The sequence below is a fragment of the Leopardus geoffroyi genome, chromosome C2 (assembly GCF_018350155.1).
Source record: "Leopardus geoffroyi isolate Oge1 chromosome C2, O.geoffroyi_Oge1_pat1.0, whole genome shotgun sequence".
In the NCBI taxonomy this organism is placed as follows: Eukaryota; Metazoa; Chordata; class Mammalia; order Carnivora; family Felidae; genus Leopardus; species Leopardus geoffroyi.
In genome coordinates, this window is record NC_059333.1 from 123,897,995 (window position 1) to 123,917,614 (window position 19,620).

At 44.5% G+C, this 19,620-nt stretch overlaps 1 protein-coding gene and 1 long non-coding RNA gene across 3 annotated transcripts in view; one reads left to right on the top strand and one right to left on the bottom strand.

Annotated features, from left to right (window-relative positions):
- The window catches only part of NMNAT3 (nicotinamide nucleotide adenylyltransferase 3), a 116,010-nt gene that overhangs the window by 33,459 nt on the left and 62,931 nt on the right, over window positions 1-19,620 (top strand). For both annotated transcript variants that reach the window (XM_045503483.1, XM_045503482.1), the window contains exon 2: window positions 16,951-17,100. In XM_045503483.1, the coding sequence (XP_045359439.1) occupies window positions 16,992-17,100 (109 nt within the window). In that variant the 5' untranslated portion in view covers window positions 16,951-16,991. The remainder of the gene's footprint in view (window positions 1-16,950; window positions 17,101-19,620) is intronic.
- LOC123611497 overlaps window positions 5,469-19,620 on the bottom strand; it is a 29,488-nt gene continuing 15,336 nt past the window's right edge. The window contains exons 2-4 of the long non-coding RNA XR_006718703.1: window positions 16,603-16,748; window positions 14,694-14,793; window positions 5,469-9,791 (exon numbers count right to left, since the gene is read on the bottom strand). This is a non-coding gene — a long non-coding RNA (uncharacterized LOC123611497). The remainder of the gene's footprint in view (window positions 9,792-14,693; window positions 14,794-16,602; window positions 16,749-19,620) is intronic.

The window sequence follows — 19,620 nt, forward strand, 5'->3', positions numbered from 1 at the left end:
AGGACCGCGAGATCGTGACCTGGCTGAAGTCGGACGCTTAACCGACTGCGCCACCCAGGCGCCCCGAAATTCATCTTTTAAAGCTGTCCAGAAGAGGTGCGGACGAGTGTTCTACTGTTGTTAAAAAACAATGGAGGGTGTGGGGCAATATGAAGGGCATAAGGCCTGGAGAAGCACAGGTGGCTGGTGGCATTAAAATACAAGGACGAGGTTCGTGAGCACACATTGAACTGACAGAGCATGGCTGCTCTTTCAGACTCTCCAGTCCTCCCTGTGAAAGGCATATTACGGTTTTGGACTTGGCCCTACCCTTGCCATGTGAATGCTAATGTCTTATACTTCCATTTCCCCATTTCACAGCAGACCTGCATGCTCATAAATTAAACTGCATCGCTCAGCATTATCGTGTGCATTCTAGGATTTTGTCCAAAATGGCCCAAACTACTGCCTATTTCAGCAGAACTCCCTTTGGCCACTGCCTGTTAATATATTATAGAGACATTAGGACAGCGATTTGAGAGTGTAGACCAGGCAGGTAGAGCACGCACTTCCCTGCGCAGAGGTCTGCAAGCGCACAGGAGTGGCCCGGGAGAATGAGCGTGGGGAGATGTTGGCTGCCTGGGTTCAAACAGAGGGTGGTGCGTAGGAGGACCTTCCCCACCGGAAACGGAAGAAGTGATGTGTGTGCCAGTCCAGTCCATCTTCTCGTAAAGAATCTTGGATGTTAATGGCTAGAGTTTAAAAAATAACAAATCCATTGAAAGAAGTGAGATCGAGAGAGCCCTGAATGTGGCTGATTTTTGTCACTTTCTAAGTCAGTGAGGAGGGTTAAAAACATACCAAAGTGCCCACCACTGACCCAGGCTGCCAAGGGGAAAGGAAATACAGTGAAGCTCTGTTTCCCAAAAGATTAGACTAAACACTGTTACTTTTGCCATCAAAATAATACATGCACATGGCTTTTTAAAAATTCAATTAATTCAGACAGGCTTTTAATATAAAGTTATAGCTCCATCCCCACCTCCCTGCCTACCTCCCAAAGCCTCTTTGGTCTCTTTAAATTCTTTTGTGGGTTAAATGCACAACTCTAAATTGTATCGAGAAAAGATAGCCATTGAGTCCCATTATGAAAGATTGATTTAACTCATGTATACTCTTCACCCTTCCTCCTTCCTCTCATTTTTGATGGCTCTGTTATTTTTTATTCTTTTGTTGGTTACCTTTTTACTTTAAAAAATATACTTATATTTCTTGAGTCACAGATGGTGACTTACTTACCTAATATCCATTCCTCCCTTCTTTTTTACAAACAAGCCAAGTTTTGTTGAGAGCAGCAATATGCCATCCAAAAAACTATACTTTTCAGTTTGGAATTTAGTCAGTTTTATTCTTTGGATAGGAGTGGCCATGTCACTGGGTTCTGGACAGTAAGATATAAGCAGAAGTTGTTGGGTCGTGCTTCTGGAAAGTTCTTTATAAGGAGGCTGACTCAGCAGATAGGCCTCTTTTGCCCTTCTCTCTTCTTCTTTCTTCTTATTTGGAACACAGATAGGATGGCTGGAGCTGCAGCAGTCATCATGTGATCATGAGACAATCTTGAGGGTAGATGGAAGGCATGTTCTAAGAATGACAGAGAAATCTAAAAGGATTCTGGGATGTTGATGACATCAGAGCGACTGTACTATGCCTGACCTGCCTACCTTCCCAAGATTTTATAGGAGAGAAGTTTATGCCCTGGCTCGTTTAAAGTATCATTTTCCCCATATCTGATACAACCAAATCTGTTTTTTTATTGTTGTTTTTGGTAAACTAATCAGTGCCTACACTCTCCATAAGGTAAGAGGAAAACCCTGGTGCTTCTCCCGTTTCTTTTCATCATTCTTTCCTCAACCACTTCCCTTTGGTAGCTGTATTCTTACAGTGCCAAGAGGTTAACATTACCTTTCTATTCTGTAATCACAGTTAAGCTTTCTGTGCCTTTTCACTAGATTGACTCTAAAAGCTGAACACCATTAAATGGGACTGAAATCATTATGACCACATAAATATTCACTCCAGGGTCAAGTAGCCCTGGACCACTCATAGGGAAATTCCTACTACCAGGGTCAAATGTATTTTCTTTTCTCATATTCCATAAAGAGCTTAAAATTGTGTCACATTTATTTACATGATTTTTGGACCACATCATACAGCTCTGTGTTTTTGGATTTTGAGGGGGGGAGGGTGGTCGTGGTTGAGAGAGAAATGCTCTCACCATAACCCCATTTGACCCAGCGTCTCTGGCCTCTCCTCTCTTTTTTCATAAAAGGCCCACACTTTTCTATCCTGTCCAGTTCTCTCCAGCCGTACAACTCTCATCTGTCCTAGCTTAACCATCCTCCTAGGTGGGATCCTTGTCTCCTACTTTCATTGGTTCTCCTTCCTTGTTTTGCTGGAACACTCCCCCAAAGAGCTACTTAAAGAGTACCCAAGAGGTAAACTTTAATATATGAATTCCATTCATATATAAAAATGTATTTCTTCTATTCCCATACTTAATTATTTAGCCAGATAGAGAATTCCAGATTCAAAGTCCTCTTTTCTCAGAAGTATGCATCTAATGTTGCAAATGAGGGGTTAGATGCCATATTATTTTCAGCCTTTTGTCTATGAACTTTCTTTTGCTCGCTCCCTAGAAATCTTTAGTGTCTTTTCTTCTTAATGTTCTGATATTTCAAGTCAAGTGTAGACTCAATTAGGTTGAGTTTGGTTGCAAGTAACAGGACACCAACTCAAACTAGCTTAATGCTAAAAAGGAGATTTACTGGTTCATGTAATTGAAATGCCCTAGAAAGTTTACACTTTAGAAGCAGTTCAGTCAGGATTCTGGCTCTATTTCTCTGTAATTATTTTGCTCTAGGCAACTGGGTATGTCTCAAAACAATCCTGAAAGAACAGAAAACAAGGAGTCAAGGCAGATTGATGAGCAATGCGGTGCAATCAGAGTCTGGTATCGGAGAAGGCTTAGCAAAGGATACCTTTTATTTTAAAATTGTAATTGTGGTAAATTACATATAAAATATACCATGGAAACAATTTTTAAGTATATAGTTCAGTAAAGTATATTCATACCCTTATGCAACCGTCTCCAAAACTCTTTCATGTTGCAAAACTGAAACTATACCCACTACCAACAACTCCTCATTCCCTCCTCCCTCCAGCCCCTGGAAACCACCATTATACTTTCTGTCTCTATGAATTTGACTACTCTAGGTGGTAGTCAAATATATATGGACTCATACGGTAGTTATCTTTTTGTGATTGACTTACTTCACTGAGCATAATATCCTCGTCTTGTAACATATGTCAGATTTTTTCTTTTTGAAGACTGAATAATATCCCATTGTATGTGTGTTGTATATATTTGCATATATATCTACATGCATATATATATATATATTTTGTATATATATACATATATATGTATAGATATATACATCAAAAATAAATGTCACATATTATGTATACACACACACACACATATATATAACCATTTTGTTTATCCATTCATCTGTCATCTGTGGACACTTGGGTTGCTTACACCTTTTGGCTACTGTGAAAAATGTTGCTGTGATCATTGATGTACAAGTAACTGTTCCTGTGGCTTTCAGTTCTTTTAGGCATATACTCAGAAGTAGAATTGCTAGATCATATGGTAGTTCTATTTTTAATCTTTGGAGGAACCTCCATACTGTTTTTCACAGTGGCTTTTCCATTCCCACCAAGAGTGCACAAAGGTTCCAAATTCTCCACATCCTCGCCAACACTGTTTTTTTTTTTTTGGATAATGGTCATCATAATGTATGTGAGGTGGTATCTCATGGTAAGTTTTAATTTGCATTTCCCTAGTGATTAGTGATATTGAGCATCTTTTCATGTACTTATTGGTCGTTTGTATATCTTCTTTGGACAAATGTCTATTCAAGTCCTTTGCCTGTTTTTTAACGGAGCTATTTGTTTTTGTCATTACTGAGTTAAGGAGACCTTCTTTGGTTGGCCTAATGTGTGCTGAGTGCTGGGGAAACAAAGTTTAATAGGTAGGAATGGGTAGAGGGGGCACTCTAGGTAGAGACCAACAGGAACAAAACATAGAGATGGCAGCGTGGGTGTGTTCAGGCTTCTTCACGTCACCAGGCTGTACTGGACCACAGGCACAGGTAGGCAAGCAGCCAGCACTGAAGCAGGCAAGGCACAGCGGTCCCCATCTATGGAGAGGAGCAAGGAGCCACTGAGGGTGTGAAAGTCCCCTGAGATACAAAGCTACCCTCACAAAGGTCCCTGCAGTCGGTGCCTGTGGGGACAGCGAATGCAGCTGAGAGGGGTCTGTTAAGAGGCTCAGGAGGCAGCTGCCCCTGAGGTTAGGTTCTGAGGTCACAGTGTCAACCAAAAATCATGTTTGTTCAGAACAGTTCCTGGAAGATTCCCAGGAGAGCCCCACATTGGAGTTCAACATACCATCCTTCCCAGGACCCACAGAGTGGGAGGTCTTCCAACTCAGATTCAGTCTCTCTCCAGCTGCAACCCAGGTGAAGCAGCTGCCTTGACTTTAGACGCCATGTTAGGTAGCAAGTACCTGTCTTTACACACTGGAATCGCACTTGGCCCACGGAAGTGCACACACTGTGAGGAGAAGGCAAGAACTGAAGCCTCCTGAGATGGATCTCTTTGGATGCTTGAGGACACAAGCAATTGAATACATGACCAGCAGTAGCTGTGGCAGGAAAGATATTTTAGCAGCTCACATAATAAAGTCTAGAGAGAGGCTATACTAGGCTATGGCAGCAGCTTAATGAGACCAAGTCTCTGGGTTGCCCTTCACCTCTGCAGCTGTCTAGGCCTTCATGGTCACCGGAGGGCTGTGGCAGCCCCAAGCTCACGTCCGGACACCACAGCATCCAGGGCAGGAAGCGGTGGAAAAAGGACCTGCTTGTATTTGGACTTTGAAAATTTTTCCCATAGGCCTCCAGGCACTTCCTTTTGTATCTCATTGGCCAGGGCTGGGTCACATGTTCGTGACTGGACCAATCATGGGCAAAGGGAGTGGCCTGCCATGGTGGGTGTGGTGCTGCGGTTCCTACCTGGATCTCTGCCCCTTGTCCCTGAAGGTGAACAAAATCAAGTTTCTTGGTAAGGAGAAAAGGGAGTCGCTGTGCTGCAGGAAGCACCGGCAAATTCTCTGCCACATCGCACTCCCTCTGGAACATCTGCTCCCAGAAGACAGTGAGCTTAAATCATTTCACTTTGGCTATACTTTATTTTACACTTAAATTATTATTTTATTGATTTAGTGAGGCCAGCACATGTAAGAGAATTCACATAAGCTAGAAGCCTGGGAGATGAAGCTTTGCTGTCTCAATTTTAGAGTGGATACCTCCAGATGTCTGCATCTGGCTTTACCCCCCACTTCTGGGCATGAAGTGCTCTTTACTTCTTCTGCCCTGACTGGATTCTAGCTCTGCCCACTGGCCTTGAGACCCTAGGAATCTGCCTGTGCCCCTGGGGCCAGGACCCTCCTTGTTTGAGCCTCTGGGCAGCCTCTGTGCTCCAGCCCCATGCTTGTGGCATGCACACTCAAGGATCACCATGTATTACAAGGGCCTATAGAAAGCGATCTGAGCCAAAGCGTGTACCAGATAAATACATTACTTTTTCAGAAGTCATAAAAGCAAATTAACCTCTTTGTTGGTGTTTTAATTCATACTTAGTAAAGTAAATCAACAAGTCCTGACTCTGTGGGAAGGAGCCTGGTGCAGATCAGCTGGAGTGTTGTAGATGACCTGGTGGGCTTCTTCCACTGCCCCAGCCCTGGCTGAGTTGGCCAGAAATCCCTGGTTCCGTACTACACCGGGGTGGATGAACACAGACCAATAGTGGCTTCATTTGGACTGTTCTTGCAGGAACAGGTAGAATCTGTCAGGGACAGTGGTGTCTTTACACAAGGTTGGCACATATGAATCCTGTTCCCTAACTCTGTGATGGAAAAGTTTCCTCCTCCTCTGAAAGCAGTGTAGGCGGTATAGTCCTAATGTGTCTCTTTAGTTCATCTTCACAGCCTCCATGGGTGAGCTTGGGCTATCCTCATTTTTTAGAAGACTGAAGGGCTTGTTCAAGGTTGCAGTGCTTGTAAATGCCGACCAAGCCTTTTCCATTCCAGAGGTCCCCCAGGTACAAGCACAGGCAACCTCAGTTCAAGGCCAGAAGAAGCACCTGATGCCCTTCACTGTTAGAGTGCACATATCCTGTGTGCACAAGAAATGCACGGGCTTTGGTGCAGACATGGGCAGGGAACGATCTGCCAGTCATCCTAGTGGATTCTGAAGCAGTAACTGAGGGAAGAAACACAATCAGGTTTGTCTGTTTAAGAATCACAGGGTCTGCAGCATTTCTGTGAACTGCCCACTCTTTGGGCCTAATTTCCAGCCAGCACAAAAGCACTTATGCATAACATTAAATATATGTGGGATGAACTTGGTTAAAAATTTTAATTAATCACATCTCCAAACTCAGGTCTGTTCTGATTTCATAGATCACTGCCCAGATTTGCAGTTATCTGCTCACGACTATGGCAGTCTGCTTATAGCTCAATAAAGAAGGAAAGATGAGCTTCTTGGCTTATAATTTTTGGAGGAAATTCTATTACATGAAACGGGAAAGGATTGCTGTGGACTAGGTTGTGTTGTGCCCCGTGACATTCCCAAATGAACGCCTGTCCCTGAGCAGCAGGATTCTTGCCTATTATCTCCCCTGCTGTGGCTCACTAGGCCTCAGCTGGTCTGTTCTGCCCTCATGGAGAGGCTGGCCAGCTCTCCACCTTTCCAGGCATTTTGGGATCTTCCTGTCACCTCCTGTTGCCCTGAGGAACTTGATGGCAGTGGCAGCTTGTTTTCATTTTTAGTGAACGAACAAGCAAGCTAAATGGAGTTGCCTTCATTTTTGGAATTTTTGGGTTTGATTTTAGGGCTGGTCCGAAAATTCCATCCAAGGGGACTTAGGATGGAATGGAAAGCAGTTAGATGGAGCAGACATGGGGAGGGTGTTGGAAGGTAAGTGATGAGGCTGACGAAATAGGTCATGACCAGATTGTAAAGGGCCATGGGTGGCTGCTAAGGAGTTTCATTATCTACGATGCGATTGGGTGGCGGGGGAAGCATTCTAAAAGATCCCTTGGGCAGTTGAGCAGAGATGGGCAGAGGAGGGGACACTGGGACAGGTTAAGAGTTCACTCAGGTTCAAGTGAGAAATAATGAGCCCCAATCGAAGGAAAAACTGTGGAGTTTGAGAGACTGATGGATAATAAAGATATTGCAAAGGTGGAACTGACAGGCTGTCAAAGCAAGGGAGAGAGAAGAGCCAGATGGCTGCCAATTTTGTGCTTTGAGCACGAGAAGGACCGTGGTGCCATCTTCTGCCATCATTATGGACAGCTCTGCATTTCCTGCCAAACAGGGACTCTCCCAGGGCTGTAGAGGGTGTGAGACTGCTTCTCTCAGTACTAACTGTGGCTCATTGCCCGCTGCTGGAATGGAGCAGAGCCCTGGACATATACCCAGGATTCGGCAGGGAATGGACAGAGGAGTCAAATGGTGCCCCTGAGGTGCAAATCAGGACCCGGGTGGAGCCCAGCCAAGGTGGCAGACACAATTTATGGGGTAAGACCAAAATTCAAGTCCACAAGGGAGGTGACGCCTCTGATAGTGAGACAGAAAGTTCCATGGAGTAAAGCAAGCCAGGAAATGCTGAGTATTGGAAGCGAGAATGGAAGCACTTCAGCCTAGGTCATGCCAGGAGGTGACCGGGGCTCTCTGGCTCTCATTCTGATCTATTTTTCACTTTTACCTCGTCCTCCAGTGAGTAAGGTGAATATTCCTTATTTGCATTCCACTCTGTGTTAGACCCTGTGGGATCCCTGCCCTCGGGGTTTTACAGTCTTTTGGCAATTAGAGAGTGGGACTCAGTAATACAGACAGTGTCACCTTTAAGAGGTCAGAGGATGGAACAGTGACTTCTAGGTGGGCTCTCAGGGGAAGCTCTGTGGGAGAGCTGGCATGAGAGAGACCACCTAGCTCTAGAAAGTGGCATCAACAGAAGCCCAAGCAGCAGGAACACTCAGAAGACACATCAGAGAACAGCAGTTGGTCTCAGAGTGGGAAGGACATGGAGCCCATGTAGGGAATAGAGAGGGTGGTCAGGATACCATCTGGAGAGGTGGAGTGGGGCTAAAATCCCTAACGTTCTAATGCCAGCTGAAGGACACGGCTGAACTAAATGCCAACGGAGAACAAATTTCTGAAGGCTTTATCGCTAGCTTGGCACAAAGGTCCAGGTTTTATACAGTGTTTAGTGCATGGTAGACACCTGATTGTTCATCACAGTAGTTTGAGTGACTTAACCCAAACTTTAGGACTAGTTGATCTGGTTGGAATATTGAGAAAAGATTGGACTGGGGCCACATTGGGGCAGGGGGAGCTGATTGCAGAGTTTCTGACACCAAGTATGGAAGCTATTGCTGGGAGTGGGGTCTATCTGGTCCACGACAGTGGCCTCTGAGAACAGCGTGCACTGGTGTGAGCCTCACTGACCCTGTCTATACCATGGGGCTCAGTCCAGATTGAGACCGTGGCACTGCCCTGTTCCTCGTCTATCCTGAGACCTCATGTTCAGCCCTTCCTTTATTCTGTGTGACGGTCTGGTGGCCTTCGGATAATCCCATGCTCCTTTACTGCTTTGCCTTTTGTGGAGAGGGGAACTAGGATGACCAGAGCTTGTTTATGTTGTTAGCAATTTTTTAAAATCCTAACTGATACAATAAGATAATAAAATCCTATAGTAGGATGGGTCTCAGTAGTGATGGAAAGTGATGACCTCACATGGGGCATATTGGCCAAACTTGGAGGTCATTGTACTGGGGGGACATGATGAAGGATGAAGAGAGATCCTAGATAACGGGCAGGTTTTTATTGAAAGTGACTAGAAAAACGGTGGAATCTTTTTCAGACATGGGGTGTGGGCAGCCAGAAGCAGGTGTGGGAGACTGAGAATTCTGTTTCGAATGCAAGGAAAGGAGCTGGTATTTCTGGAGAACCTCCTATGGGCCAGGGACTATTCTAAGTGCTCTACATGAGTCAACTCTGATTAACCTTTATGACAATCTGTGGAGGTGTGTGTAATTATCTCCATTTTCCATATGGGTCACTGAGGCTAAGTGCAGTGGATTAACTCACTGTAGAAGGCACCAGGCTATTCACCAAGTATATCTGTGTCCTGAAGTTGGAGAGCTAGAGTCAGATTGTATTTTCTAACTCGCTGAAGTTGGGTGGGGTTGTTGGAAGGGATATTGCCAGTTTGAGGCCAAGCATATAATACAATTGCTGGTGAGGGACCTTCTGGAGTCCTTTATTTTCCTCTGCTACAGACTGACCATATTCAGTCTGACTGCTCCATTGGCTTGAGTCCTGGATTGAGAGGAAAAGAGGATCCAGAACAGAGCCCAACCAGCATAGAATGCACATGTTAATAGGAACGTGAAACAGACCTTTATTGGTCTAAGCTCCTGAGATTTGGGAATTGTTTACATACCTCATCTGGACTCCCCTGATTCATACGCTCAAGGTCGCTTAGTTAGGAAGTGCTTGCTAGTCGGCTTTGCATCCATGCTTGTCTGTCTTGTTGATAAGCCAGTGCCAGGTGGACATCCGTGGACCGGTAGGGGCCCATCAGCAAGGTCAGGGCTAGAGCTGTAGATCTGGTGTCATCTGTACGGTGTGGTAGGGAGTAGAGAGAAAGGCACAGAGATTTGGTCTGTGGGCTTTAGGGTAAAGCCTACTTCCCTCGTATTTGTTCTCTCGCGAGGGTTTGTGGTCGGCTGCACATGTCCTGCTGCTAAGTAGGACATCTCTGCTGCCTGCCGGGTTCCGTTGGTTCAGAGACTTTGGCGTGAGTTTGTTGACAGCTGCACTCTCATAACATTGCTAAAAACTTCATAAACTCTGAAGCCTGGAAATAGCCCAAGTGATTTGAGGTTTTGCTCACTTGTAAATGTTTGAGTATTGTGTCCACAAATTGCAATTTGAGTAACTCCATTTTGAGGCACAGCTGTTATTTGGAAAAGACCCATCTAGGAACGCAAGCTCCTTGCAAAATGATTGTGCTTCATTTTTGTCAAGTATCAGAAAGCCATTAAACTGCCAAGCCATATGGCAAATGCCCACTCAAAGCAGAGTGTAACAACACACCATAATGAATCTGGTTTGGGGGAAAGGAGATAGGACACAGTCTGGTTTTTGTGATCTACAGAAAAGCAGATTCACTGCTGCACATTTCAGCCTTCTAGAGCCCTGAGTAAGGATTTTTCCTCCTATGAAAAATTCATATAAAAAATTAAGTTATGGGAGATTTTTTTTTCCTTAGGTGTATTTTCCCTTTCAAACAATATCCGTTTGAGTTTCCACAGGTAAAATAGGCTTAACTGGGGTGGTAGAAACTTCTAAAAGTTTACACAGTTTTCATTTCTTTATACACTAGTTTAATAAACATTCATTAGGTATCAGTATTATCAGTTAGAATTGATTAGAATTTGCATCTGCAAATCAATTAGAATATATCAGTTAGAATTAGAACACAGGTTTCACTGTGTATAATAGAAAAAGAGAAAATAATGGTGACTCAGAAGATTATTTATCCCCTGGTAAAAGAAACCTGAAGGCAGGCATCCTGGGGCTGGTATGGCAGCTTCAGGGTCATTAAGGTCCTGGCTTTCCCTTGGCTTATTCTCCGTCAAACTGGGAGTTGGTCCAGTGTAGTTACCATACTCTAGCCATCAAATTCTAGACAGCAGGAGTCTAGAAGAGGAGAAGGGCAGGCCGTCCCCATTTCAGGAGGGTTCCGGAAGTATCATGCAACACTTCTGTTCATACATCTTTGGCCAGACCTTAGGCACATGGCCGTACCCTGCTGCAGAGACTGGGGAATGTGTATTTAGCTGGCAGGTTACTAGAGATTCTGTGGCTAAAGAGGAAGGCAGAAATGGATATTGGGAGTTTACCGGAAGACTCTGTCCTACCTGGGGCCCTAGTGGTTTGTTCTTCCTGCCAAACTGTAACCTTGAGGACAGGGGCCAGGTTTTGTTTATCCCTGTACCTCTAAGGCACTAGCATGGTCGCTGGTCGGTTGTGATTTTCATGATCTGCTACTTCGCACTCCTCATGGGAGACGCCAGGCACTTCTCACGTTCTACCCCCTTATCTGCTTCTCTGTTCCAGCGTGGCAAGTCAGCTGTGATCCGGGGCACATTTTTTCTTCATCACCAGATGTTCTTTCCATCAGCAGGACATTAAACTGTTTCTCACTAGCAAGTCTTAACTCCAGGGACAAGTGATGCTCAGAGCTGAGCTGTTGCAGTTGGAGCTAGGTGGAAGATTCTAGGTCCCCTTCCTTGGGAGCGCTCTTCTGTGGGAACATCTCCCAGGCCTGGGTGGTCTGCAAGAGATGTCTAACAGGGCGGCGGGTGCTAAAGTGGTCCTAAGGACTGCCAGGTTTTGGTCACGGGTGACTGCAAAAATGGTGAACAAGTAGGTTGAAGTGGATGTGGGGGTGGTACATTCTGCTCTGAACATAAAAAAAGGAAAGAGGAGCTAATGTTTCTGGAGAACCCCCTGCGGGCCAGGTCCTGTGCTAGGTGAGTTAACCCGGTAACCCCCATGACCGCCCTAGGGGGTATGTGATTTATCTCCATCTTCCATGGGGCCCACTGAGGCTTGGAGAAGTCGAGTAGGATGCAAGCACAAACCCTCTCCTTCCAAGCATGCTGAAAGAATCAGCACTGGTGTGTGGAAGGTTCTAGAACAATGCCTCGGCTTTCACTCAGGAAACCCAGGAGCTGTGACTCCATGCCACCTTCCTGCAGCAATCGAAATTCTTCCCAACTCCTGAGTGGGGGGTTGCAAGAGACCTCGTTCCATTCCTCATGCTCCTTCACATCTTTTGAAAGTTCTCCAAACTTAAGAGCCAGGCTGCCTGCTTTCCTGGGAGTCTCATAATTAGGACAAGTGCTTAATTGGAGTGTGTGTTTGCGCCAAGAGGTGGCTACTGGAGGATCCTCACACTGGCAAGGAAGGCTCGCTTTGCTTTTGTTCCCAGCAGCACCGTGTGCCCATAGCAACAGCGGGTGAATCCAACAAAGTTGAAAAGAAAAGTGCCCGGAGTTCGCGTGAAGGTTGATTGCCCTGGAGAAGTTGACATCCTCGTGCAGATGGAAATGATTTCCCTCGGTCCTAAAAAAAAATGTGCTCGTCACCCTCAGAAATACAAACCGCGTCTCTTGTTTTCTTTAAGATGAGGAGTCTGGTCAAGAGGTCTGTGTAATGAAAGATGTTTGTAGAATCCATTTCCATTCTGCCCGAAGCCATCTGCTTTATGTCTATAATAAACAGGGATGTTTTCAGCCACTTTCCTGGGCCAGGTCCTGTTAGAGGCGCTCACCGCAGGGAAAGGTAAATTGACTGCCTCCCAAGCGATGAGCATTAGCACATTACATCTGCAGTGACGGCACTTAACCTTCCTGGCTCGCCTTTCCTTTCTGTGTCTCTGCGACGGCCTGTGACAAATGGGCCGAAGGGTACACACTTAGAATTTGGTGCATGCGGGGCATCGGCCAGCATCCCATTACCGGGTGATTGAAGTGAAATGCAGGCAGCAGGAAAGGCCATCCTGGGGGAAGCTGGAGAAATGCCTGCCCTTCCCTAGGTGGAGAGGGCCTGGAAGTTGCCACCCTGGGGCTTCCTGACGCACTATCCTGGGAGCACCTGGGCTCTCTCTGAACTAGAAATGTACGAGTAAGTCGCACCCCTGCTGAAAATCCTTCAGAGGCTCCTCATTGCCCATGGAATAAAATCAAGTCTCCGAGACCCCCTAGGGGCCTGCAGGATCCCTACACCAACTGTGGCCTCAATCTTGAGTCACCCACACAGAGCCGCATGGATGTGCTTTCAGTTCACCACCCCCCCGCCCCAGATGGTGATTTCGGAGCTTGGCAATGCTGGTCCCTCTGCCCAACACACCCTTCAATATCCTTGTCACTGGCTCAATTCCTTTACCTTTCTTGCCCCAACTGGAAGGTCACTGTAGAGAATCGGCCCCCGCATAGGTGAGTTTGTTCATATCGATGGCTGCTGTAACAAATTGCCATGGATTACTAGTTTAAAGCGACACATGTTATTTTCTTATGGTTCTGGAAGTCAGAAGTCTGAAAGCATGGTGTCAGCAGGACTGAATTCCTTCTGAAGGCTCTTGGGGAGAATCTGTTTTCTTGCCAATTCCAGCTTCTAGAGGCCACTTACGCTGCTTGGTTCCCGGCCCCTTCCTCTTTCAAACCAGAATAGCCTCTTCCCTCCTGATTGTCACTTTGACCCTTCCATCTTTGTGTACCTGACCCCCCCTCCTCCTCCTTATTAGGACCCTCATGATAAAATTGGGCCCACCTGGATAATCCAGGCTACCTTCCCCATTTCATGACCGTTAACTTAATCACATCTGCAAAGTCCTTTGCCTATCCGAGCAGCAGCTGGTGACCTCCGCTTCTCCAGAGCAGGGGGATGACCTTGGTGTCAGCGTGCAGGAAGTCGGTATACCCCTGTTGATGGAATCCTGACATTGAACATGGTCCAGCAGGCAGGCGTGTCTTGTTTGATTTCGGGCTGAAGGGGATTGGAGCCTTGACAAGGGGTCTTAAGTGCCTCTTGAAAGCCAGAAAGGTCAGTTTCTATCTGTGAAAGCCCCAGCCCGTTGACCACTTGGGACAGAACCAAAGAGATGAGGTAGCTGTCTGAAAAGGATGACCCTTGGTTGGAGACACTCATTCTCTCATTCATTCTACACACTTTCTGAGCGCCTGTGTGCCAAGCACAGTGCAGGAGTTGAGGGGGGACCAAGACGAGTAAGAAACCACCCTGTAGGAGTTCACCTGCTTGGGGGAGAGCAACGTGGAAATGAAGCAATGGCAGTTGTGTGGTGGCTGGAAGAAGAAAGTGATAAAATGTATAATGGGGGGTACATATAGCACGGTGTGGGGGCCGGGAGGGACAACTGGATAAACACTCCCAGGAGAAAACCTTGAAGGCAGGGGTGTTTCAGGTAGTTGGGACAGCATTTGCAGAATCGAGGAGAAGGGAGGCAGCGTGCTGCATTTGAAGAGCAGGGTGAGATGCTATCTGGGTGACTCCAGATGGTAATCTGGAGAGGGGACGGGGGCCAGAGGTGGAATGTGGTTGCCTTGTCTCTCCAATGTAATGATAAACTCCAAGAAGGCCGTGTATGCCTCCTTCTCAACTTGTTAAATCGTGCAGCAGCAATTGCTGCTCACTCTGTGGCCCCCCATTAAATGCTTATTAATGAGAAGCCTTTCCGGATAGCAAACGTCTCCCACCTTGCTTTGTCTCACTAGATGTTACCAAATGACAGGGCAGATGGGTCACTTTCATGGCACGCATCTGGCCTCATGTCCGATGAGACCTGCACTCAAATTGGAGCCTGGTTTATTCTCCTGGTGGCCCCTGGAGTGAGGCCATGTCAATGCTATCATTGTATTTCTCTGGGTTCGGGCTTGGCAGGGTGTGTAGTCGAGGCAAGTTAGAGTATACAAGTGACGCAGGAGCACTGACCTCACTCCTGAGCCTGGGAACGTGCACTCCCTGCCTCTCCCGTCTCAGCGGCAGCTTGGATACACTAAGTCGCTTTGGAGTAGTGTGGCTCAGTGGGCTGCTGGCAAGGAAAGAAAGACAGACATTAAATGTCATTTATTCTTCTTCCCCAACATCACACTTCATTGCTGTTGATGCCACCATTCAAACAAATGATCTAATTTATCGTTTCTAGGAACTTTTGAAAAAATGGATCAAAACCACAGGTTACCTGAGATGTTGCAGTTACATGTTTTAACAGCTCTAAAAAGTTAGATTTTGTCAAAATGAAATAGAACTTTGAAAGGCTTCATAATAGTTGTGAACAACAGCCAGACTCCCCAGATACACTCATCACGGGGCCACTCTTGTGAATAGCTCGGCACATTCTGCAAATAATATCTCATTAAACCATCCAACCTCCCTGGGAGGAAGCAAGCAGCAGTAGCTTGCAGACCGCTTTCTTCTCCCGCAGTTGGGGGTGTTCCTGCTGCCTTAAAGGAAGCTTCAAGAAACCATAGCCTGCCTAAGTTGAGAGTTGGTTGGGTTTTTTTTGTTTTTTGTTTGATCTGCTTGCTATAACTCAGAATACTTCCAGAACAACTTCTCTGCATTAGGAAGTGCATTAGGCCTTCCTCCCACCAGGACGCAGGACCACCCTGAAGCCAGCCATTTCCAGTCTTCACTGAGCCCTACTCTGGGCCAGGCCCTGGGCTTGAGGCTGGGATCCAGAGATGAAGAAAACACCACTTGTCCTCTTAAATGGGCCTATTGTCTGGCGGGGAGGAAAGACACAAGAGCAGGTTTTCCCTATAGAATGTGGTATATGATCTACTGAAGGTAGGCCATGGATCAGCTGACCCAAGGTAGCTGTCAGAAAAGCCAATGTGGCAGCCTTCTACACAGTCAGCTCCAAGGCAGTTGTATCCCTCTGTGCTGTGAACTAGCTAATCCCATTTCTAATTCCCTTTTCCTTTCTGCTTCCCACTAGAGAGGCTGTAAAGCTAAATACTTTTCCAGCCTCTCTGGTAGCTAGAAAGGCCATGTGATCTAGTTCTGGCCGATGAGAAGCAAAAATCTACAGGGTAGTTCTGAGAAAACTCTTTTGTTTTTGACTAAGAGGAACACTCAGGCTACTGTATCTCTTTGCTCCTTCTTGCCTTGATCCTATTCATGATGGCTGTAGCTACACCAGCAGTCTTCTAACATGAGGGAAGATCTGAGAGAATTGCTGGTCATTGTTGAGTCCGGGGCCTAATGGCAGCTGCCCTCTTTTATTTCTTGTCATGTGAGAAACAAATAACCTCTGTTTGTTTACGCCACTGAAGTTATGCTTCTGTTGTCTGCTTTCCTTTAACCTCATCCTGGCCCTGAAAGCCCAAGAGTGTAGAGACAAGGGTGGGCAGGACCCTCATACTGCTTTGGCCCTAGATAAAGGACAAGAGGTAAAGTCAGAAAAGATCTGCAGATTAAATAGTCCTGTAACAATATTAATTTCCTGATCTTAATCATTACTCTGCAATTACATAAGAAAATGCCTTTGTTCTTTGAAAACACATACTGAAGTATTTAGAGGTAAAGAGGTATTGTGTCTACAACTTACCCCTAAACATTCTAGAAAAAAATATAAGTATACATGTGTGCACGTGTGTGTGTGTGTGTGTGTGTGTGTAGAAAGAGACAGAATGAGTGATAAAGCAAATGTGGTAAGATATTAACATTTGAGGAAACTAGGTAAAGGATATACAGGAAGTTCTTGTTCAAGTGTTACAACTCTGCTTGCATTATCTGAAAGTATTTTTTAAAAAAGTTTTTTTTAAACTACCAGTCTACTCTGGGATGTAAGTTTCACTTGGACTACCAGAGATGACATTATGAGGGTCTTACATACCTCCTGTAGATTCCAAAGTGACTCATCAGAGCCCAGGAGGGTATAGAGGTTACAGGAAGAACAAGGTCTCTGCAGTCAGGCTGCCTGGGTTCCAGTCCTGCAGCTGCTAAGGTCCCGGAGCTGGAGAGGTGACCACTCACTCAAGGCTTTGGTGAGACAAGGGAGATACCTTGACATGTGTTTAGCCCAGGTCCCGGCCCACGGTAAATCCTCCATAAATGTTGTTATTGTTATTACTGCCCTCCAGTCACCTTTATAAATGAGATGTAATGACTTATGTATACTTTAGGGACACTGATCTAGACAGCTGTCTGGTGCCAGCTAACATGAGTTATTGTCCCCGTGAAGGCAGGGTGGCCACTGCTGTGGGTGTGGAGGTGCCTGACAAGATGAAGAGTCGAATCCCAGTGGTGCTCCTGGCCTGTGGCTCCTTCAATCCCATCACCAACATGCACCTGCGCTTGTTTGAGGTGGCCAGAGACCACCTACACCAAACAGGTCAGTCGGGGGGGGGGGGGGGGGCAGGGCCAATGGAAGAGCTGGTGGATTGGGGCCTCGTGGGGCTTTGCTGGTGGTTGTCATCATCACCATTAGTAAAACTGCTCAATTTGTGAATTCACAGCATAACTGGTGGCATACATTTCCTCCATCATATTCGGCGAGCTAACACCCCTCAGCCCTGTGACACGTGTACCATTATATCCCTGACCATAAACTTGAACGCTTCTCAGGGCCCACCACCCCCTGCCACCTCATGTTGCCCATGAAAGCTAAGAAGACACTGGGCACTTTACAGAAACTGTGTCCCAGGCATTCTCCCTGGCGGTGCCAGGAAGCATTTGCCTGCACAGCCAGATGAACAGGTAGCATGTGCCTTGCTGCTCTTGTGCATGAGAGCTTTTGCTACTCTTGAGCGGGTAAGTAAACACACTATAATGGGAATTTTGACATTTTCTCCTTTGAATAGATCTTAGACAATTACAAATTAACAGTCTTGCATGTAGGGCATTTCCAATATAGATGGCAAGGCTCTGCCAGAAATATTTAATCAGCTGGGAATATTTAATCTAGAAATGTTTCATCTCTTTGACTTTCCATTCCATTATTAAGAGAGTAAAATGGCATTCAGAATCTGCATAATTATTTCTAAAGAATGTAAGTCATTTATATGTTGATGTCAGATGTATATGAAAGCATTTATACATTTATGTATACTTTATATATCCATATATGTATTTTATATTTTTTTGTTCAAAACTATTTTCCTTTAAGGGCAGTGTCTTTAAACCAGAATCAATTCCTACTTATTTTTAATGTAGAAGAAAAAGTATTTGAGTAACATGCAAATAATTTCTTCAAAGAAGTTATGTACTGTTCACTTGTTTTAAAGGAAATGTCTTTGTTTATAAAACAAATATTTTTAATTCAAAAGCTGAAAGTGGGTATCTACCCTTAGTAAATATTAGAGCTCTTACAAAGGAATAAAAAAAATCCAAACAATCCAGTGTATGTTAGCAGTATACCAAAGAAGAAATGTAAGTGACATAAACTTAGGAAAAGATGCTCAACATTGCTAATTATCAGTGAAAATACAAAGAAAAACATGGTAAACAAACACCACTGGGTTATAAGCACCATGAGGGCAGCTACTGTGGCTGCTTGAGCACCACAGAGTTGCCTCCATCCATCACTAGGCTTAGAGTTGGTGCTCAATAAATAGCTTTAGCCTGTGAGATTGGCAAAGATTAAAGACTTACAGAATTCAGTGCTGGCAGGACAGGAAGGGAAACAGGCACTCTCATCTATTGATAGTGATAGGATTAATGATAAAACACTCCTGGAGGGCAATTTGCTGTTCTGTGACAAAAAAAATTTAAAGTCTATACTCATACCCATGATGAGGACAAAAATCAATCAATTGAAACTGAAACAGAATTCACACAGATGTTAGAATTAGCAGATAACATTAAAACAGTTACTATAATTATGTGCCATATGTTCAGAAGTAGAGACCTGGAAAATATAAAAAGGGCTCAACTCAAACATTAAGAGATGAAAACAGTATGTGAGGTGAAAAATACACTGGAAAGGATGAATAGATTAGATATTGCAGAAGAAAATGTTAGTGAACTTAATGACAGAACAGTAGAAATGATCTAAAATGAAACACAGAGGGGGAAAAAAGGAATTCTAAAAAGAAAGAAAAGAATATAAATGAGATGTGGGGTAACTTAAAGGAATTTTGAAATACTTGTAATTGTAATCCCAGAAGGAAAAAAAGAGGAAGAACAGGAAAGATTATTTGAATAAATAACTGCAAATTTTCCAAATTTGATGAGAACAGATTTTATAAGTAGCTCAACAAATTCCAAACACAAGAAACGTGAAGAACACAACACCAAGGTGTATGATAGTAAAATTTCTCAAAACCATTAATAAACAAAAAATCTTACAGGCAGTCACAGAAGAACAAAAACAAAGAGGACAGCAGATTTCCCATTAGTGAATTCAGCAAAAGGGAATTTAGTGGAATAACATCTTTAAAGTACCAAAAGAAAAAAAAATGTCAACCTAGGATTCTATATCCAGCAAAAATATATCTTTCAGAAACAAAGGCAAAATTAAGACATTTTCAGATATACAAAAGCTGAAAGATTTCAGTCTAACTTTCACTACAAAGTCAAACTTTCACTACAAGAAATGCTCAAATCTTTTAGGCAGAAGGAAAATGGTGCCAAATTGAAATGTGGGTCTACACAAAGGAATACACAGCACTGATAACCACATGGGCAATTATGTAAGTTTTTCTCTTATTATTTAAATTTCTTTAAAAGATAATTTACTGTTTAAACAAAAATAATAGGAACATATTGTGGGGTTTATAACATATATAGAAGTAAAATATGTGACAAATATATATTACATAAAATATATGACAATATCATAAAGAGGGGGAGGGGAAAAATGGAAGAAGACTATTGTAAGGTTCATGTACATGAAGTGGTATAATATCACCTA